The sequence below is a fragment of the Octopus bimaculoides genome, chromosome 1 (assembly GCF_046866305.1).
Source record: "Octopus bimaculoides isolate indiv1 chromosome 1, ASM4686630v1, whole genome shotgun sequence".
Classification (NCBI taxonomy): Eukaryota; Metazoa; Mollusca; class Cephalopoda; order Octopoda; family Octopodidae; genus Octopus; species Octopus bimaculoides.
This window is the reverse complement of record NC_142928.1, coordinates 895,282-917,727: the sequence shown is the minus strand read 5'-3', so window position 1 is coordinate 917,727 and position 22,446 is coordinate 895,282. Positions and strand designations below refer to the sequence as shown.

General features: G+C 50.7%; 1 protein-coding gene, 1 non-coding gene and 1 pseudogene across 2 annotated transcripts in view; 2 read left to right on the top strand and 1 right to left on the bottom strand.

The window, feature by feature from the left end:
• The first annotated feature begins 2,361 nt into the window (after nucleotides 1-2,361).
• On the top strand, nucleotides 2,362-2,520 carry LOC149137385 (5.8S ribosomal RNA). The gene has a single exon (XR_016244924.1). It is a non-coding gene; the product is annotated as a 5.8S ribosomal RNA (ribosomal RNA).
• A 487-nt stretch (nucleotides 2,521-3,007) lies between these two features.
• LOC149137384 (large subunit ribosomal RNA) lies at nucleotides 3,008-8,909 on the top strand (annotated as a pseudogene).
• A 10,362-nt stretch (nucleotides 8,910-19,271) lies between these two features.
• LOC106882436 (GPN-loop GTPase 1-like) overlaps nucleotides 19,272-22,446 on the bottom strand; it is a 43,021-nt gene continuing 39,846 nt past the window's right edge. Inside the window, exons 11-12 of the mRNA XM_089347383.1 lie at nucleotides 21,164-21,262; nucleotides 19,272-19,538 (exon numbers count right to left, since the gene is read on the bottom strand). Coding sequence (XP_089203509.1) covers nucleotides 19,441-19,538; nucleotides 21,164-21,262 — 197 coding nt within the window. The 3' untranslated portion in view covers nucleotides 19,272-19,440. The remainder of the gene's footprint in view (nucleotides 19,539-21,163; nucleotides 21,263-22,446) is intronic.

Here is a 22,446-nt window from a genome sequence, read left to right as displayed (position 1 = left end):
CCTCTGCACCTTTTGTGCGGAATTCGAAACGTACGTGCGTCAGTTTTGCATCCCTAAGCACCGTTCGAGCGGAATTCGAACGTATGTGCGTCCGTTCGTCCTCCCTCTGCACCACTCGAGCGGAATTCGAACTTACGTGCGTCCGTTCGGCCTCCCTCTGCACCAATCGAGCGGAATTCGAACGTACGTGCGTCCGTTCAACCTACCTATGCACCGTTCGAGCGGAATTCGATGGTACGTGCGTCAGTTGGGCCTCCCTCTGCACCTTTCGAGCGAAATTCGGACGTACGTGCGTCCGTTCGACCTCCCTCTGCACCGTTCGAGCAGAATTCGAACGTACATGCGTCCGTTTAGCCTCACTCTGCACCGTTCGAGCGGAATTCGAACGTACGTGCGTCAGTTCGGCCTCCCTCTCCACCGTTCGAACGGAATTCGAACGTACATGCGTCCTTTCAGCCTCCCTCTACACCGTTCGAGCGCAATTCGTACGTACGTGCGTCCGTTCGGCCTCCCTCTGCACCGTTCGTGCGTAATTCGAAGGAACGCTTTCGCCTCTAATTCATTCCGACGGTCGGACCCACGTAACCCGCCGTGCGATCGACTCTACACGGCCGCCGCGTTCCCAATTCTTCCGCCGACCACCCGCTCGCCTCGTAGTGACCTCCCTCGCCCTCGCTGTCGCCGTCGTTCCACGCCCCGCGCGGCGTCAGATTCGCTCGCTCGCCCGCCCGCCCGCCGGCAGCCGCCCGCCCGTCTGTTCATGCTGTCACAATCGGCCGATCGGTATCCTCCTCCTCCTCTTCCTCGCCCGCGCCGTCGCTACGCCGAGCTCTCCGACTCGAAGGGATGTCCTCGCCTCTCCTTTCTGCCGACGGTCGGACCCGCGTAACCCGCCGCGTGATCGACTCTACACGGCCGGCGCGTCCACGATTCTTCCGCCGACTCACTCCCGCCTCGCAGTGAGCGCCCTCGCCCTTGCTGTCGCCGTCGTTCCACGCCTCGCGCCGCGTCAGATCCGCTCGCTCGCTCGCTCGCACGCCCGCCGGCAGCAGCAGCCTCCGTTCTATTCGTGCTCGCGTTCCGGTCTCCCGCCGGGTTCTCGTCTCCGTTTGCGCACGTTTATTTTTCGTCTCCTCGCCGACCCGCGGCCTCGTCGACGTCGTCTTCGAGGACCCGGTCAGGTTACGCCGCTGACCTCGTGTCGCGTCGCCGCCGGCGCGGCGGACGGGCTAGTTGTCGCTTCTCGATCCGGTGGCAATCGTCGTCGTCGGCGGAGGCGACCGTCGTAGCGGAAGAAGGGAAAAGCAGCTGTCCCCGCCTACTCGTTGCACTTCGGCCGCGCGTCGTCCTTCTCGTCCGACCGTCCGTCTTCTCCGTTCCTCGCGCGGCGGCGACAGCCAGAAACCGCCTCGCTTCTTCAACCCGCACCGGCGCCCGTCCTTCCGTAGCGGCCCGGTGTGCGGCAGTCGGATCGCAAACCGTTTCTACTCGGCGAACTCTTTTTCTTCCGTCTTGCGCGGATAGGGATCGGGGCCTGGAACCAACCCCGTGAATGAGGAATTCCCGGTAGGCGCAGGTCATCAGCCCGCGTCGAACACGTCCCTGCCCTTTGTACACACCGCCCGTCGCTACTACCTCGGATCTGGCCGACGAGTCCGCTTACGCGCGGCGACGTTCCGCGCCGTCGTCGGCGCGTTCTCTGATGGCCCGGAGAAGACGACCGAACCCGATCGCTTAGAGGAAGTAAAAGTCGTAACAAGGTTTCCGTAGGTGAACCTGCGGAAGGATCATTACCGCAGCAGCAGCAGCCCTGCTCCGCTCCTCCGTCTCCTCCTCGCCTTTCCGGCGCCAGCCAGCCGGTTTCGTAAGTCGCGGCCGGGCCCCCTCGCACTCGTCGGCCCTCTAACAGTGCAGCCGCAGCCGAGCAACGAGCAAGTAGAAGCAGCAGCGGCGGACGAAGCCCGCAAATCGTTCCCGCTGTCGTCTCCCTTCTCTCTCTCTCTGCTGTAGCTGCCGACCGCGCAGTTTTCACCCAGCCTGCGCCCGCCCGCATACAGTGCGCTAGGCCGACGGTGCTGCACGCTTTGCGGCTCCACGAACATCAATATCTCTCTCGTCTTCCTTCCTTTCCTCGCTCCCGCGTCGGCCAGCGCCTCCGGTCATCGTAGAAGAACGTAACCGCAGAAGACGGGCTTCGGCAGTCGCGCGCTGTTCCGCTGCCGCCGCCGTCGTCGCAAAATCCTCGCCTAACTTCTAAAATTTTTTTTTTTTCTTTCCGTTCGCTTTCCTTTTCTCGACCGCCGCCGCCCCAGCAGCAGCGCCGGTAGGCGGTCGTCAGTCACTAGTAGTAGCAAATACCGAAACCCTGGACGGGGGATCACTCGGCTCGTCCGTCGATGAAGAGCGCGGCTATCCGCGTGAACTGATGCGAATTGCAGGACTCAGTGAACATCGACACCTCGAACGCACATTGCGGCCCCGGGATCCCATTGTCCCGGGGCCCCGTCCGGTCGAGAGGCGGTCACGACACGAAAAAGCCGTCCGCCGTTGCTGCTGAAGTCTTCGGCTGCTGCTGCAGCGGCGGGGAGTCGGGAGTCGCAGGAAAGGGCGCGCGCCGGGGAAGCGGCCGTACGTTGCGGCGGGAACAGCTCGCCTTTCGTTCTCGCTGCTACTGCTTCTGCTTCCGGCCCGACTAGCGAGCGCGCGCCGCTCGATCCTCCGTCTCCCGCAATGCCAGACCGTCATCGCTGCGAAACGCTACGGAGCGGCCGACAGCTGCAGCAGCAGGGAACGCACCGTCCGCCGTTCGTGCGCACTCTTCTGCCTGCCGCCCTCACCGTCGTTGCCTCCTTTTCCTCCTCCGCCGTGGCGGCCGCCGCCGCCGTCTACTTCTTCGGTCGGCGTTCGCTCTGTGGATCTCGTTGCGAGCGTTCGTGCCGGCCGACGACGACGACGACGACGAATCGAACGCGGCTTGCCGCAGCGACGTCTTCTTCCAAGCTGATGCTGCCCTCGACTCGGACGAGACTACCCGCCGAACTTAAGCATATCGCTAAGCGGAGGAAAAGAAACCAACCGGGATTCCCTAAGTAACGGCGAGTGAACCGGGAGTAGCCCAACGCCGAATCTCGTCGGCCGCGCCGGTCGTCGAGAGCTGTGGCGCAAGGGTCGTACACGGTCGATCGTTTCGCCCGGCTAGGTTCGGAGTCCCCTCGATCGGGGCTGCCCAGAGCGGGTGCCAGGCCCATTCGGAGCCGGCGGCGATCGGCGGTGTTTCTTTTCGGCCCGAGAGTCGGGCTGCTTGGGAACGCAGCCCAAAGCGGGTGGTAAGCTCCATCCAAGGCTAAATACGGGGACGAGTCCGATAGCCGACAAGTACCGCGAGGGAAAGTTGAAAAGAACTTTGGAGAGTGAGTTCAAGAGACCGTGAAACCGCCCAGGGGTAAACGGGTAGGACCGCTCACCGCGATCGCGAGTGGACTCAGTCCGCTGCCACTTCCACCCCGCCTAAGGCGCCGTCGTCGTCGACGAACGCGCCGGTGGCGGCCGCTCGTTTCCGCGGGCGGTCGTCTGCCGCCTCGTCGGCGCTCGATTTCCGGGGCGCCGGCATCGGACGCACTTCTTCTCCGATCCGTCGTCGCGACCCGTTCTCGTCGGGCCGGTAGGCGCGCGGCGTCCGCAGGTCGCAGACGAGCGCCCCGGCGTCCGGAACACGTTCACGCGGGGACCGGCGTCGGGACCCACGCGCTTCTCTCGACCGGGCCCGTCGTTCCACGAAAGCGCAGGCACGGCTAACCGACGGAGACGGGCTAACGCACCTCGCCCTCAGCAAGCACGACGCAGTGAGTCGCGAAAGTGACGCGGCCGCCCGCCTGCTCCTTCTTCTCCTCTTCGCGAGGTGGTGGATGAGTCGGCGGGATCGCCCGAAAAGCCGCCCGCTGCCGCCGGTCAACGACGAGCATCGGCAACCTACCCGACCCGTCTTGAAACACGGACCGAGGAGTCCCAGTCGACTGCGAGTCGTTGGAGCCTTTCACTTCGTGAACTCCGACGGCACAGCGAAAGCCAGAACGTGACACGTCGCCGCTCGGGGGAGGGAGTGAGGCCGCCGCCGCCGCCGTCGTCTTCTCGTCGGTTGCAGCGGTGGCAGCTCGCTTCTTTTTTTTACACGCGGCGTTTCGAAGCATCGTTCCCGGGTCGGGCCCGCGCGTTCGCGCTCGAAAGCGCGCGTTCCCGCTCCGACTCAGGTGTAGCAGGCGGCCGGGGACCCGAAAGATGGCGATCCACGCCCGGTCGGGACGAAACCAGAGGAAACTCTGGTGGAAGTCCGAAGCGCCTCTGACGTGCAAATCGATCGTCGGAACCGGGTGTAGGGGCGAAAGACCAATCGAGCCGTCTAGTAGCTGGTTCCCTCCGAAGTTTCCCTCAGGATAGCTGGCGCCAGCGGGAGAACGACACGCAATTCCGTCCGGTAAAGCGAACGACTGGAGGCCCCGGGGACGTTGACGGCCTCGATCTACTCTCGAACTCGGAACGGGCCGCTCCTCTCCCGAACGGAGGCGGCCGTTTACGAATTGTTCGAATTTTTTTTGCGCGATTCTTGCGACGAATGCACGGTGCCAAGTGGGCCACTTTTGGTAAGCAGAACTGGTGATGTGGGATGAACCGAACGTCCGGCTAAGGTGCCCTACGCTTCGCCCATTAGATCCCCGAAAGGGTGTCGGTCGATATAGACAGCAGGACGGTGGCCACGGAAGTCGGAATCCGCTCAGGAGTGTGTAACAACTTACCTGCCGAATCGACCGGCCCCGAAAATGGATGGCGCTGGAGCGAGCGACCGATACCGGACCGGCCGGGCGACAGGTTGCGCGATCGCCGGCGAGGCGACTTTCCGATGCCCGGTCGAGTAGGAGGGCGCCGCGGCGTGCATGGAAGCCGCGGGCGCGAGCCCGGGTGAAGCCGACCGCGGGTGCAGATCTCGGTGGTAGTAGCAAATATTCGAACGAGACCTTCGAAGACCGAAGTGGAGAAGGGTTCCGTGCCAACGGCGGTCGAGCACGGGTCAGTCGGTCCTAAGAAGCGGGCGAAAGCTTCCACGAAAGGCGCCGGATCCGTCGCGAAAGCGAAAGCGAAAGCGAAAGCGAAAGCGAAAGCGAAAGCGAAAACAAAAGCGAAAGCAGTAGCAGTAGCAGCGGCCGGCCTCGCATCGGGTTAATATTCCCGAAGAGAATCGGGTTAATATTCCCGAACCCGAACTCGGAGAGTGCCCGTCCGGCGGCCGGGCGAAGCAGCGGCAACGCAAGCGAGGCCGGAGACGTTGCCGGGAGCCCCGGGAAGAGTTCTCTCTTCTTTGTAAAGGACCGCAGTGTCCGATTGGAACATTGGAGTCGAGAGATGGTCGGTGGCCAGTTGTCGTGTAGTGAGTGCACCTGCGACGGTTTGGGTACGTTGCTGTGACAGGTGGCGGTGGGTTTTTGTGCCTGCCCTGTGGAGGTATATTGACAGCTAGGAAGCCAATAGTCAGTGGGTGGATGCACCATCGGGTTTGCCTGGTATGTTATGATCATTCGGGATTCGGTGGTTGATGGGCGAGTGAGGTGATCCACTGAATTTTGCATGATTGATGGATGCACTGCCAGGTTTTACCCTTTGGGACACTACCTTGGCGTGGTGATAGAGCTTACGTCCGTGTGGGGAGGTATGTCGAATAGGTTGTAAAACAATGCCGAATATTTGCCCTCGCATGGACAAACTAAATGTGTACCTTCCTCCATGGCGGTTCCAGTTAGTCTGGTGGGGGCCATGTGATATATGGGTGATCCTGACTGAGGGGAGTGGGCCTTCCGGGGGTGATTGGTGGAATGCTGATAGTCTGCCTCCTGGTGGAATTCACTGGCCGACATGGGGTACGTTATGACCCGTGTCGATGGTGAGTGAAGACCCGTTTCGGGCGGGGTTGCGCGGTACGTTATGACCCATTCGTCTCGGTGAGGTCCGGTGTGTCATGGCCTCTTGACCCCAGCAGGTGGATGACCACCGAGGTCACCACTGGTTTTTCGTATATCGTTTCGACTTTTGCCGGTGTGTGATACCTCGCTGTTTCGGAGGGGTGGATGCACTGCCGCGCATTTGCTTTCCACGAGCTGTTGGCATTGGGTGGATGCACTGCCCTTCGTTGGCCGGAAGATGCACCAGTGAGTTAAGGTGAAGGTATGTCTGCTGTCCCTAGTTTTGGGTCTGTGCCTGGAGATCGTTTCGCTTATGCATTCATGGAAATTGCCGCCTGCGGGTATCGCAATATATAAATAAATAAGTTTAAAAGCATACGGTAGCCAGGGGCCGTATAAACTGTTGACCCCCGGTCAGGGTGGTGCCTGGAGGTTAAAGCCGGGCGTGTTGCCCATCCACGTCGGGCCTAATAAGAAATGGTGGGATCATTTTGGTTCCAGCCTTTCTAACCACCCCGGTGGCGGATAATGAGCCATTTCTGCTACCGCTTAATCAGTGGCTCACCCAACTGACTTTTAGATATAGATGATATAATTGATTTCTCAGTAATCGTCGCTGTGATCCTTTCTTGGGGTTTTTTTTTTGATACCCATAAAACTATCCGTCCCAGCTGGGATAGTTATATAACTGGAAGAGTCGGCCGAGGTAGCGTCGGAGGGGGCTGTGGAATGGCATCAGCCTAAAAATGACTGTTTAAGACAAGATGGTGGTGTGTAGAATGAGGGATGAGATGTCTATGGAGCGAGGTTACAGGAGGATCGAATGGGAGGAGTGAACATACCAGACATCTCGACGGTATGTAGAAAGAAAGACTAGTAGTTCGATGAACGAAGTAATAAGATGAAGGAATATGCCATATCGCACCAATGGTATATCGACAAGAAATTCGATGAACGAAGTAACGAGTACATTGAATGAAATGAATGAACATACCATGTCACTCCGACGGTGTGTCGAAAAGAAAGATGAGACATCCGATACACGAAGCAAGAAGCAGATTGAGTGAGAAGATTGAAGATACGGTGAAGACTGAATGAGAAGTATGAAAATCGAGAAGACTGAATGAGAAGGATGCAAATACTAGTCGCCCCGATGGTACTTCGATAGAAAGATGTGATGCCGAAGCAGCAGCGAGGATGGCTAAGGCGATTAAGAAGATACCCATATTGAGACCCAAATTGAAAAATAAAAAAAGATACCGGGATAAGACGAAGTAACGACCCGTCGACGAAGAATGATGAATATTTTAATATTTTTTTTATTTGTTTTAATAGATGGTGTCGTCTCGAATGTGATATGGGCCTGCTCGACACTTAAAGCATTGGCACCTGGTAAGACCACCCACGTTAAAAACAGGGAAGTGATGACAATATATATGTCAACAAGAAACAGATAGCCAAATGCCTAGTCATCTAATTAGTGACGCGCATGAACGGATCAACGAGATTCCCACTGTCCCTATCTACTGTCTAGCGAAACCACAGCCAAGGGAACGGGCTTGGACGGATCGGCGGGGAAAGAAGACCCTGTTGAGCTTGACTCTAGTCCGGTTTTGTGAGAGCATACGGTAGGCGTAGCATAGGCGGTAGCATTCGCGTTGCTCCGCGTGCTGGTTGCCGTCACCGGCGGCGCGGCGCTCTTCATCGGTGGCTGTCGCGTCGGCGTTTCCTCGCCGCGCTTCGGTCGTCGTCCGGCGTGCCGTCACGTCGTCGGCCGGCCGGTCCGGCGTCGGGGTGTCACGCGCGTTTGCGACGATGAAAAACCACCACTTCCGTAGTTTCCTCGCTCACTCGATGGGGAAGGGATCGGGCCCTCGCCGAGCGGTGGTTCATTATCTGGTGCGAAGCGTGCGGTGCATGTCGAGCGCCTTCGCGGGCGCCGACGCAGCCGATGCGCGACCTTAGTCGAGAACAGTGTCGGTCGGGGAGTTTGACTGGGGCGGTACGTCTGTCAAACGGTAACGCAGGTGTCCCAAGGCGGGTTCAGCGTGGACGGAAACCACACGTCGAGCAAAAGGGCAAAAGCTCGCTCGATCTCGATTTTCAGTACGAATACGGACCGCGAAAGCGTGACCCATCGATCCTTTCCGAACAGCGGCGAGCTATGCGTCCGCCGGGAGGTGTCAGAAAAGTTACCACAGGGATAACTGGCTTGTGGCGGCCAAGCGTTCGCAGCGACGTCGCTTTTGATTCTTCGATGTCGGCTCTTCCTATCATTGCGAAGCAGAATTTGCAAAGCGTTGGATTGTTCACCCACTAACAGGGAACGTGAGCTGGGTTTAGACCGTCGTGAGACAGGTTAGTTTTATACGCGGCGCCCCGAGTCGCGGGCGGTCGGGGGTTCGGTGCACGGCGGCGCGCTCCGGTGCGCTTCCGCAGCCGACGCTTCCGGCTCCCGCGGCCTTAGGCGGGCGCCAGCAAACTCAACTCGGCTACGGCTACCCCGTCCAGTACGAGAGGAACCACGGGATCAGAGCAACGGTTTGCGCGGTCACTCGATAGAGCGGTGGTGCCAGGCTGCCTCTGAGCGATAACGGCTGAACGCCTCTAAGCCGGAACCGTAGCCGGACCCGAGTTGTTTTCCAAAAGCGTCTCAACCTCAAGGCACATGCCTTAGCTCGGCGTTCGCCGTTCGCCGTCCGCCCGTCGCGTTCACGCGCGGCGAGCGGCAGCGTCGCTGGCGGAATTGCTATTTCGGGACGTCTGCAGTGATGGAGGCGGTCCGTCTTTCGGCCGCCGAAATCGTCGCGGACGTCCCGCCCTCCACAACTTGTTCGAAGAGATCGAGACGAAAAGGATCGCTTGCATACGACTCGACTTGCCGTTCGGAGTGACGTGCTTAGTAGAGCAGCTACCACACTGCGATCTATTGAGTCTCTTCTCGCGAACGACACGATCCGCCCTTTCAAGGCGGAGATTGTTTTCCCATCCCCTTTTTTTATTGTTCCCGAGAGAAACCGCGAACTGATCGAGACGGAGACGAAGCACGGCTTAGTGGTGGTCGGTGAAAAAACGGAAAGTAAAATCGAGATCGGCACCGGTCGCGCGGCGGCGGCAGAGCTGGGGAAGACGAACGGAAGAAAGGAAACGCAGATTCGAGCTGCGACGGGAGAGCCGCCACGGCGAGCAAGTCGTCGGAGTGTATTTCCTTAGGGCGCCGCGGGGCGAGTGCGCTGCCGAAAGAAGTAGAAGAACGCTGCTACGTGCGAGACCGGTCTCGGGTGTTTCGTCCTCCGTTTCCGTAGAAGCGGGGGGGGGGGTTCTTCTTTCCCTATTTTTTTTCTTTCTTCTTTTTTTTTTATTTTTTGAAGAGCCGCGCAGCAATCCGACAGACCGAGAACCGACGGCATCGAGCACGAGCGCGAGAGCGTGTGCCGGTCGTCGCCGCGCGAGCGCGATCTCTCCAGGTGCATCGAGCAGTGGAGGAAAGTTGTAAGGTTTAGGGAAGCAAAACGATTAGCGGCGTCGCTCGGATCGCGCAAAGACGTGACCGCCGCCGGCCGAGTGAATGTGTGTGTGTGTCCGTGTGTTAAGCAGGCTAAGACACGCGGTCGACGGATAAGGAGTTGGTTCGAGTGAGAAGGAAGCGAGCGACGTTGCTGGGAGCGAGCAAAGAGGCAGCAGACGCATCGGCGGCGGGCCTCCACCGGCGCGATCGAAAGACCGTCGTCTCGAAGGTGATACCGACCCCGAGTGTGTGTGTGTGTGTGTGTGTGTGTGTGTGTGTCCGTGTGTTACGAACGCGGTCGACGGATAAAGGGCTAGTCGAGTAGGTCGTAGCAGTGATTAGTAAGCAAAGTCGGAAGGAAGCAAGCGAGTAAGCGAGTGAGAGAGAGATAGCGGTTCGTAGCGAGCAGAGAGCATGCCGACGCTTCGGTGGCGGCTTCCGCAGGCGATATCGAAAGGCCGACGTCTCAGCGGCGAAGCCGCCCGCAAGTGTGTGTGTGTGTGTGTTTGTGTGTGTGTGTGTGTGTGTGTGTGTGTCCGTGTGTTAAACACGCTGAGACACGCGGCCGAGGCGGTGGACGGATGGATGAGAAGCAGGCCGAGCGATTCGTGGCAGCGAGAAGGAAGCCAGAGAGCGATTAGGAGCGAGCATAGGGGCTGAAGACGTCTCGGCGGCGGCCTCCCGCAAGGGATCCGGCATTGCGATCGAAAAGCCGTCATCTCGGCCGTGATGCCGACCCCAAGTGTGTGTGTGCGTGTGTCCGTGTGTTACGCACGCTAGGACAGGCGGCCTAGGCGGTGGACGGATGAGAAGCAGGCCGAGCGAGTCGTGGCAGCGAGTGACGAGGAGTGATTGAGAGCCGAGCAAAGCGGCGGAAGACGCATCGGCGGTGGAGTCCCGCCGGCGAACCGCCGGGGCGATCTGAAAGGCCGACGTCTCGGCCGCGATAAGAGCCAAGATACGAGCCGCGGTCGGTACCGTGACGGGGTCCGACCTGCAAACTTGCGGGTCAAACCCGGTGGAACAGTCACGCTCTAGGTGGCCCTCACACCCCAAGGGGGTCCTGACTACTATGTAGGGGTAGTCGTCAATCGGATTGGCATTTCATCCGACTCGCACCCCGACCGCAGCCGACGGAAAGGCCGACGGTCGGCCGACGGTCGGCCGGCGGTCGCCTCGCCGGTCGCCGCCGCGTTCCGCAGGGTCGATCGGAGCGGCCGAATTCAGGCCGACGCTTAGGCGGCAGAAAGGCGGTCGGGCGACGGAGTTCCGCCGGCGGAGCGCAGGCGCGATCGAAAGGCCGTCGTCTCGGCGGCGATACCGACCGCGAGTGTGTATGTCCGTGTGTTACGCACGCCAAGAGAGGCTGAGAGGCGCGAGCGAGAAGAAACAGCAGCAGGTCGGGAAGGAAGCGGCGGCGGCGGCCGAGAAAGAAGCCGGCGAGCGATCAGAAGCGATTAGGAGCAAAGAGAAAGCGGAGGAGGGTCAGGAGGCGAAGTTCCGCCGGCCAAACGCCGGTGCGATCGAAAGGCGGACGTCTTGGCCGCGACACCGACCGCGAGTGAGTGTGTCCGTGTGTTATGCACGCCAGGTGACGCCTGGAAACGCGGCCGAGGCGGTCGACGGACGAGAAGCAGGTCGGGAAGGAAGCGGCGGCGGCGGCCGAGAAAGAAGCCGGCGAGCGATCGGAAGCGATTAGGAGCAAAGGGAAAGCGAAGGAGGGTTAGGCGGCGAAGTTCCGCCGGCGAACCGCCGGTGCGATCGAAAGGCCGACGCCTCGGCGGCGATAACGAACGCGAGTGTGTGTGTGTCCGTGCGTTATGCACGCTAGGAGACGCTAGGACAGGCGGCCGAGGCGCTCGACGGACGGGAAGAAGGCCGAGCGAGTCGTCTCTGCGGCGAGAAGGAAGCCGGCGAGCGATCGGGAGCAATTAGGAGCAAAGAGAAAGCGGAGGACGGTCAGGCGGCGCAGTTCCGCAGGCGAACCGCCGGTGCGATCTAAAGGCCGAAGTCTCGGCCGCGATACGAATACCGATCCGAGCCGCGGTCGGTACCGCGACGGGGTCCGACCCGCAAACTCTCGGGTCGGACCCGGTGGAACAGATGCGGTCTAGGTGACCCTCACACCCCAAGGAGGTCCAGACTACTATGTAGAGGTAGCAGCCGTCGATCGGATGGTCGTTTCGTCCGACTCGCACCCCGACCGCGGCCGACGGAAAGGCAGACGGTCAGCCGGCGGTAGCCCCGCTGGTCGCCGCCGCGTACTCGCAGAGTCGATCGGAAGCAGCCGAATTCAGAGCTACGACTAGGCGAAGTTCCACCGGCGTAGAGCAGGTTCGATCGAAAGTGCTGTCGGCTAGGCAGCGACACTGACCGCGAGTGTGTTTGTGTGTGTGTATGTGTGTTACGCACGCTAGGACACGCGGCCTAGGTGGTGAACGGACGAGAAGCAGGCCGAGTGAGTCGTGGCAGCGAGAAGGAAGCTAGCGAGCGACTAGGAGCGATTGTGAGCCGAACAAAGCGACGGAAGACGCATCAGCGGCGGAGCTCCGCCGGCGAACCGCACCTGCTATCGAAAGGCCGTCGTCTCGGCGGCGATACCGAATGCGAGTGTGTGTGTGTCCGTGTATTACGCACGCTAAGACACGCGGCCTAGGCGTTGGTCGGACGAAAACCAGGCCGAGCGAGTCGTGGCAGCGAGAAGGAAGCCAGCGAGCGACTAGGAGCGATTGTGAGCCAAGGAAAGCGGTGAAGAAGAAGAAGAAGAAGAAGAAGAAGAAGAAGAAGAAGAACGGTACGTGCGTCCGTTCGTTTCGCGAGGACGGGCGTACGTTCACGCGAAACGAACGGACGCACGTACCGTTGGTTTTTGCCAGGGCGGACGTACGTTCACGTGCATCTTGGGCAAGTGTCTTCTACTATAGCCTCGGGCCGACCCCCGTCGTATATATGTATATTTATATGTGTGTGTATGTGTTTGTCCCCCCCACCAACATCGCTTGGCAACCGATGCTGGTGTGTTTACGTCCCCGTAACTTAGCGGTTCGGCAAGAGAGACCGATAGAATAAGTACTAGGCTTCCAAAGAATAAGTCCTGGGGTCGATTTGCTTGACTAAAGGCGGTGCTCCAGCATGGCCGCAGTCAAATGACTGAAACAAGTAAAAAAGAGTAAAAAAAAAAAGAGTATATATACACAATGGGCGTCTTTCAGTTTCCGCCTACCCCATCCACTCACAATGTTCTGATTAGCCCAATACTATAGTAGAAGTCCTTTTCCTAAAGTGTCACACATTGGGACTGAACTCGGAACCATGTGGTTGGGAAGCAAACTTATTACACAGCCACGCCTGCGCCTATTTCGGTATTTTTCCTTTTCTCTTCTTAAAGATGTAGCTTTTGTAATCACCGTAATACGCACTCGCGGTTGACATACAGATTGTCAAAGAACTGCATGTGATGCGAATTTGAGTAACACATTGTGTTAAGAATATCCAAGCAGATAAATATTTAATAAGTTTCGAGGGCAAATGACGAAAGACTTAAAAGTGTTTTCCAGTCTATTATTACGCGTTCATTAACTGAATCTCTACCTTTGCATTAGATTTCTATAAAAGGATCTTTGGGGTTTGACGGGCAACATTTGTTTTCTTAACGAAACACTTTCAAACTTGGGACACTGATAGAATGTATCATATAAAACAACTTCTTCTCTTAACCTTCTTAACAAAATTTTGTACATCGCAAGTTATTTCATGCTAAAGTTGTCGTATTTCTGTAATTTCAACCAATCACTGACGTCTATTCAGCTGAATACAGTTACTGCTGGCCGGTCATAAAAATGTTATTCCCTGTGACATATTTCATCCGGTTTAATCGTAATTTATACGCATATATTGTTTATATAATAAATTACGCTGTGCGTATCTGTGTGTGTGTAACAATTTTAGAGTTCGGATTCTAGAGTTAGGGTTAGGGTTAGGGTTATGATTATTTTTGCCATAACTTCACTCATAACCCCAACCCTAACTCTAAAACCCGAACCCTAACCCTAAACTAGAGTTTGATTTAAAGAAGATTTGGTTGTTATTTCTAGGAAATGAAGCACTTGGAGGTGCATTAATAATTCTGCCAGCTGCAATAACAAGTGCAGGCAATATTCAAGTATTTTGATGGCTTTTTCCCCTTTGTTTACGAACAGTCTAGTTAATCGGAAATGTCAGAACTAACGGGGATTAATACCATATACACCGTTACAGCGCTAACTGTTTTCAACTGAATAGACGTCAGTGATTAGTTGAAATTATCGAAATAAGACAATTTTTAACGTGAAATAACTTCGAATACAAAATTTTTTATCTGTTCTATACCACAAAATATACAAGTATACGAAGTTTGAAAGTGTTTCGGTACCAAAAACACTACATAAAAAATGTTGCCCGTCAAACCCCAAAGATCCTGATTTAATCGCTGATTTCAGGCAATATGATAGAGAGTGGAATATCATCGTCTGACTTAACAACATCAAAAGCTTTTACTTTCGTTGGAAGGCGAGGATGAATTAGTTACGTTCCCTGTTGAGTTTTGCGCTTCACTACTTACTGTCCAGCCACTGGCTATGTTGGTCATTAATGTCCGTAGCCTGTCTCTGGGTAAAGTTTCTAATAGATTCCATATGTAAAAATAGACGTTCTTGATTAGTTCCCGATCGGCCCTTAATTATCAAGAATATTCCAACCGTGACTTTACCGTCTGTTTTTCCTCCAAATACATCTAAACTACGGCTGTCGCCAGCAATCAAGGATGATTTGGTAATTGTTTTCGGTGCACATGTAGTCATGCGCAGACACACACTTTCGATCATTTCACCCTTTATCTTGTGCAGTGGTTCTCAACCGGAGTCCATGTGGCCCTTGAGGGCTCAAATAAGATTTTGGTAAAATTTATGTGCAATAAATCGGTTATATTTTAACAATAATCAAAATACTTCAACAATATTTTAATACATTTGTTTAATAATAAAATATATTATATTTTATTTATTAATTCGTAATGGAATATAAAGATAAAAATCACGTTAATGATTTTTATCAGGTATAAAAATATACCTGCCATAAAAATTTAGGATCTATTTCAAAACGGGGGCACCAGTATTTTCTTAACGAAACACTTTGAAACTTGGGACACTGGTAGAATGTGTCATATAAAACATCTTTTACTTTTAGTCTTCTTAACAAAAAAACGTACATCGCAAGTTATTCCATGTTAAAATTGTCGTATTTCTGTAATTTCAACCAATCACTGACGTCTATTCAGCTGAATACAGTTACTGCTGGGCGGTCATAAAATGTTATTCCCTGTGACATATTTCATCCGGTTTAATCGTAAGTTATACGCATATATTGTTTATATAATAAATTACGCTGTGCGTATCTATGTGTGTAACAATTTTAGAGTTAGGGTTAGTTTTAGGGTTAGGGTTAGGGTTAGGGTTAGGGGATTAATACGATATACACCGTTACAGCGCTAACTGTTTTCAACTGAATAGACGTCAGTGATTAGTAGAAATTATCGAAATAAGACAATTTTTTACATGAAATAAATTCGAATACAAAAATTTTTTTCTGTTCTATAACACAAAATAGATAAGTATACGAAGTTTGAAAGTCTTTCGGTACCAAAAACACTACATAAAACATAAATGAAAACTGGTGCCCCCGTTTTGAAATAGATCCAAAATTTATAGGTATAAAATTTTTATAGCATGCTATAAAAGCTTATAGGTAATTTATACATTAACTTAATAATATACAACCACATAGTTCCAGGTTCAGTCCCACTGCATGGCACCTTGGCCAAGTGTCTTCTTCTATAGCCTCGGGTCGACCAAAGCCTTGTGAGTGAATTTGGTTAACGGAAACTGAAAGAAGCCCGTTGTATGTATACCCACATCAGTTGTCAACTATCAGGACACAGCTTCCTTCGAAAATTCCACGCTTAATCTCCCTGAGAACCATGTTAAGAGTTGCGCGTGTCTGTGGAATTTCTCCGCCACTTGCACGTAAATTCCACGAACAGGTTCTTCCGTCGATCGAATTGACTGGAACCTCGTCATCGTAACCGACTGCGTACCGTTGTGTGCCAGCGTGTTTTTTTTTTTTCCTGTGTGCATGTAATTCTTTCATTGCAGTCTTCTTTTACCTAACTTACGCCCTACTTTCTGTCCCTTCTTTTGCCCTTTTCCGACCAATTTTCTGGCACCTGAGCACTGCATACAATAAGCCCGTAATTATTATTCCGCGCGCGTAAGTGAAAGCAGAGTATTGTAATCACTCGTCTTTGTCTGTCTGTGTGTTTGCAAAATTACTGGAAAACAGCTGAACGGATTTTCACCAAATTTGGCAGAAATACTCATTGGGTGAGTGGCTCGAAATGATGAAAATTTGGTTTGATTATATTCAAACATACATAAATACATTTATAGATATGCGGCTCTGTGGTGGGGGAGGCGAGAGCGTGTGTGTGTACAGTGATGGATTTGAGGGTTTCGTTTATTTACGAGTTGGTTTCTTAATTTCACCAGAATATAAATAGCTATAATGGTGATACCTAAAACAAAAAAAATTATCGAACTTACAAATTTCCCGATAAGCAAGTGGTCATATTATTTATATCCTATTACGAACTACAGTACGTTTGATTCACCTGCCATCATTGAAAGACGTTGAAAACAGAATTCTATACAATATTTTACTTAAGTAAGGCAGCAAGCTGGCAGAGTGGTTAGCACGCCGGGCGAAATGCTTAGCGGTATTTCGTCTGTCTTTATGTTCTGAGTTCAAATTCCGCCGAGGTCGACTTTGCCTTTCATCCTTTCGGGGTCGATAAATTAAGTGCCAATTGCGTACTGGGGCCGATCTAATCGACTGGCCCCTTCTCCCAAAATTTCGGGCCTTGTGCCTAGAGTAAAAACGAATATTTTCCATAAGTATTTCATTTTGTTCACTTTCTTTTTCATATGAATCGACCCTCGTCTGCGTGGGTACAGATCATTGTGTACCTATGTGTGTAGACACACACATAGATACATACATACATATGCAACTGTGTGTGTATGAACACTGATGGAGTCGAGGGTTCCGCTTATTTACGTGTTGATTTCTTAATTTCACCCAAGTATAAACACCTGTAATGGTGATACTTAAAAGAAAAATTCAGTTCAATTCAAAAGCATTAAGCTGCACATTGTAATTGGCACACTATAATTGGCAAAAAGAAAATTATCCCCGCACTGAGTATGCATCGCCCCTCCGATGCATTTTTTTTTTTTTTCGTCATTTACAGGGCCGCTATCTGTCCTCGGTTTTAACCTTTTTCAACGAGGTGCAGTCTACATTAAGTACATCATTATTCTTGTAGCGTTTAAAGTGGGATATGATGCCAATAAACGAAGTATCGTGGTTATTGTTTTAGCATTATTTTATACACACACACACACAGTATATCACCCCAATAAGAAGTGATTACAGTCCAGATCAGATATGGACAGCCTTTTCTGAAAAGCAGGTTGCATGAGACATGGTTCATCGTCAGAAGGGGCGGCGCTACTAAAAATATAGAAAGCTATTTTTCGTAGGGCGTGCATTTAGAATATCCCGCGGACCGCAGATTAGCCATGAGTAATCTAGTTTATCAATTGGAACCCTCGACGTCGTAACCGACGGAGAGCCAGTTTAAAGGGGAGCTGTTTTGTGTCTGGAGCATGTGAAGATTTTCTACTCCAGCCTCTTCACGGCCTTAAAGAGTTTCAAAGAGCTGCTGGTTGAAATTTCAAAGTCACTGTCAACATTATTCCTGTTTAAAAAATAAAATTGTACTCTACAAAAGTAAGGTGGTAACCCTTCAGAATAATGCAAAATTGTTTTTATTACAACTGAACATAAAAACAACACAAATACACACTAAGGCGTGTGGTGCGTAGCCTAGTGGTTAGGGTCACGATCTAGCGATCATGGGTTCGATTTCCTAACTGGGCAGAACATTGTGCTCTTGAGCAAAACACTTCGTTTCACATTGCTCCAGTCTACTCAGCTGTAAATGGGGCACCCTGTGATGGAATAGTCTTCCAATCAGAGGGACTGTTGGCCTGCTCACCTAGCCATCATTTGAAAGCTAAAACAATGTGAAGCGCATTGTGACCAGCGATGTATAACATGCAATAGTCTGGTCGATACCGTGATATATAAACACACACACAATAGGCCTGCTTCAGTTTCTGTTGACGAAATCCACACACAAGATCTTGGAACATCATCATCATCATCGTTTAACGTCCGTTTTCCATGCTAGTATGGGTTTGACGGTTTGACTGGGGACTGGCAAGGCGGGAGACTGTACCAGGCTCCAATCTGATCTGGCAATGTTTCTATAGCTGAATGCCTTTTCTAATGCCAACCACTCTGAGAGTGTAGTGGGTGCTTTTTACATGCACGGGAGCCAGTCAGGCAGCACTGGCATCGGCCAGATTTGGATGGTGCTTTTTACGTGCTACCAGCACAGGAGTTAGTCGGTGGGGGGGGACACACAACAAAATCCAAGTTCAATAAGTGTCCATACAACCCATCGTATTATTGCAAAAGACATAAAATGAAAGCAATGAGCACAAGAGAAACCAGTCAATACATCATGTTAAATTCCATTCTTCGTATATTGCATGCGCTGACGAAATTTTTGCAGCACATCTGTAAAATTACCTTTCGTAATTATTGGGTTGGTACCATCTTGAGCGTGGCTGTTGCCAGTACCGCCTGACTGGCCTTCGTGCGGGTGACACGTAAAAGCACCCACTACACTCTCTGAGTGGTTGGCATTAGGAAGGGCATCCAGCTGTAGAAACTCTGCCAAATCAGATTGGAGCCTGGTGTAGCCATCTGGTTTCACCAGTCCTCAGTCAAATCGTCCAACCCATGCTAGCATGGAAAGTGGACGTTAAACGACGACGATGATGATGATGTGCATAATTATTGCGGTTTCTTTTCAACAAAAACAATATCAGCATGTAACAAAAACATCTTTAAATGATTATTCTGGCACCAACCCAATAAAATAAGTTAGGAGTTATGACAAAACTAAAATTAGAGCTTGAGGAATAGTTGCTGTGTTTTGTTCTCCAAGAAGAGAAAATTTTTTTTTTTTTTTGCTTTTTTAAGAAACAGTTTTTCATTATAGAAAAGTTATATTTTCTTAGATTTGAAGTAAAACATTTTGGAACAGGATTGATGAGAGGATAACTAAATCTGACCCTTTACGAGTATCTCTGATGCCTTTAGATTAGGCTAAGTATTATATCTCTTATCCCAAGAGTCTTGTGTGTGTGTGTGTGTGTGTGTGTGTGTGTGCGCGCGCGCACGTGTGAAGATATATACCTGCATGTATGTATGAATGTATGTATGTATATGTGTGTCTGAGTGTGTTTATGTCCCCTTGTTTTGATATTGCATGACACTTGTAAATGAGTGTCAGTGATTTACAATATTCTGCAAAAACATGTCTGGCCATGGAGAAATATTACTTTGCTAGGAAACAGAAAAGGCACCTGGTTGTGGAAAATCAATTCCAATAAACATCATCCGACCCATGCAAGCATAGAAAAGTGGATGTTAAAACAATGATGATGATGATGATGATAAACTGCAATCTATGATAGAGTGGAAGACCCACTTTAAATATCTAAAAGGTTCTTCCTCAATGTAATTGCTTCAGTCTCAATGCAAACCCTCAGATCAAGTTACTTGATGAAAGAACACCATTTCCAACATAGAAAAAAATGGAATATTTTTATTTACAAAAATATTAAAAGCTTCAAGCCTCTACTTTGCAGTTGCTAAACTCATTTATTCCACAAGTATAGCAATACGTTTTGATCAAATGAAGCTTTTTAATACAAAATCCAGTAAAACTGTTTTAGGAGAACAATGAAGAGACCATCAACTGTTGTTTTGGCTTTTGACTTTCTCAATTTGTTTCTCTCGATGTCTCTCCAAAAAGCGTTGGAATGATTCCCTCTCTCGCTGCTCTTCTTCATCTGTAAAGTAAAACGATAAAGAATTCAATCGTTTTGTCTAAAAAGAAATCTCAGACTACACAAATTAAGGGGCGAGGAGGGGGGGGGGGTCTTTTACAGATTAGTAATGTTCAGTCATAGATAAGTAAGATTAATGAAGGTTTTAAGAGTTGTAGTTGTGTGTAGATTAAGAATGTCTGACAGAGAATGGAAGATGGCACCAACAATAGGAACCAGGTGACATACACTATAAAATGTTAACCCTTTTGTTACCAACCTGTCTGAAACTGGCTCTGGCTCTGAGTGCAAATGTCTTGTTTCCATCAGTTTCGAATTAAAATCTTCCACCAAACCTTAGTCGCAATTTATGTTCCTAACACTAGCTTAATGATAACTAAGTTATTTTACTAAATTCTTTGTTATTTTAAAAATTAATTGTAAAAAACACAGAGCATCTCAAACACAGTCACGAAGGGTGACGACAAACAAAAAAGTTTGTAGAACAAACTTTTCTACCTGTAATGTTATATGGTAGTGAAACATGGGCTAGAACAAAGAGAGAAGAGCAGAGATTGGTAACGGCTCAAAGAGCCATGGAGAGGTCAATGCTTGGAATCTCGTTGAGAGAGCACATCAGTAGCAAGGTCATCAGACAGAAGTCCGGTGTGAGGGATGTCATTGTAGAATATACACGCAGCAACTTTAGATGGGCTGGACACGTCACCCGGCTCACCGATAATCAGTGAACCCGCACAAGCGGAAACAACCACTCGGAAGGCCTCCATGACGGTGGAGTTATGATTTTAGGAGGGTAATTGGGACCACGTGGATGAAGAAAGCACAATCCAGAGAGGAATGGACAGCATGCTGTGACCAGCAGTGTCAAATGGACGCCCGACGGACTGGTCGGTCAAGGTGATATTCTCATGTATAAGAGCTTTTATCATGTTTTTAAGTAAGTGGCGGAACTTGAGGTAACCTGGCACCACTACACAAAGAAGATTGACTCAGTGGAACAGACGAACTACTAGGAGAGGCTACAAAAAACTCAAGTTCTACTCCCTGGAGAGAAAATGAGAAAGATATGCAGTGATATACATATGGAAGACCCTGTGAAATTAGAATTTTCTTACTGTTCAATAAAATTTCATCAAACTATTTCTCTGTCATTTGTGATTTTATATAAAGGGTTGGCCAAAAGTCACCTGACAGTAAATCAAAACCATTTAATCCCAAGATTTATTTGATTAACAAGTGAATGAATTTAATAAAAGCATCTAAATATGAAACATCATGAAGATTGTTCAAACTGAAGTCCTTCTTGAGCGACACCAGTTTCCCATTCGAGTCAATACAGAATTACAGATAGTATTTAGGGAATTTTGATTTACTGTCGGGTGACTTTTGGCCCACCCTGTGTATGTATGTGTGTGTGTGCTTTGTTCCCGACCATCGCTTGACACCCAGTGTTGGTGGGTTTGTGTCCCTGTAACTTAGTGGTTTGACAAAATAGAATAAGTACCCAGCTTTAAAAAAAAAGTAAATAATAAACATTGGGATTGATTTCTTTGACTAAAATTGTTCAAGGTGGTGCTGTAGCATGGCCGCGGTCTACTGACTGAAACAAATGAAAGATATAAGATTACCAATAAAATCATCAGGATCTCCAGTAAAATCTTCATCACTGTCACTTTCCACAACTCCTGGGGTGATTGCAATCCCTGGGTAAGGTTTACCAAATGCTTCTGCAAAAGACAAACATAATGTAAATGATTTCATCTGTTACATCTGGATAAAACAACACTTTAAAATGAGCCGATGAAGAGGCCACTATGTGGTCACTTAATTTGCAAGAAACAGCAGCCAAGTTGTCCTCAAATCACACTGTGCCATCATTAAAAGATGGAAGAATCATCATCTTCATTTAATGCTTGCATTAGTCAGATGGAGGGCCAGTCTGGTGGTGCTGGCAACGGCCACACTAAAATGGTGTTTTTTACGTGCCACCTGCACAGGAGTCAGTCCAGCGGCGCTGGCAACGACCTTGCTCAAATGTTTTGTTCACATGCCACCGGCACAAGTGCCAGTAAGGTGACGCTGGTAACGATCAACCTCAAATGGTGCTTTTTATGTGCTACGGGCACGGAAGCCAGACAGCTGCTCTGGCAGTGATCCTGCTCAGATGGTGCTGTTAGCACTCCACTGGCACAGGTGCCAGTCATCGAATTTAGTTCAGTTTCAGCATATACACATATATTCACACACACACACACACACACACACACACACATATGCACATACACAACCAAGATTTAAAAATTGTGCTCTCATTTCTGCCATCATGTTCCACTCACTACAGCTACCCTTATGTACCTCTACATCTCCCTCCCCACACACCCTACACATCATCCACCTACTTCCTGAGCCATTTCTACCCCTCACACCTCACCCCATTTCCATACTGATATCCCCCACCCATCAACCACACATTCACCCTCGTACATCATTCATTACATTACTTCTACCCCCATCTCTAATCACCCGTCACTCCCCTCCCCTCACACTCTTATGAAACAAGTAAACCCCCCCTTACTCCCCATCCACTCTATATCCTCACATAGGCTCACCTCCTTGTACCTTGAGGGTTCTCTGGCACCCCATCACTGCCATCTTGATGGTGATGGTGATGATGATGATAGTGATGATGATGACAGTTATGATGATGATGGTGGTGGTGGTGGCAGTGATGATGATGATGACAATGATAGTGATGATGATGATGATGATGATAATGATGATCTATTTGATAAAACTATGATAAAATTTGATTTTTGTCAGCCAAACAGAAAAAGAAAATTAAAAATTTGCAAGAAACAAAAAACAAAACAAAACAGAAAAGGACCAAAAGCATCACAGATCCACAGAATCT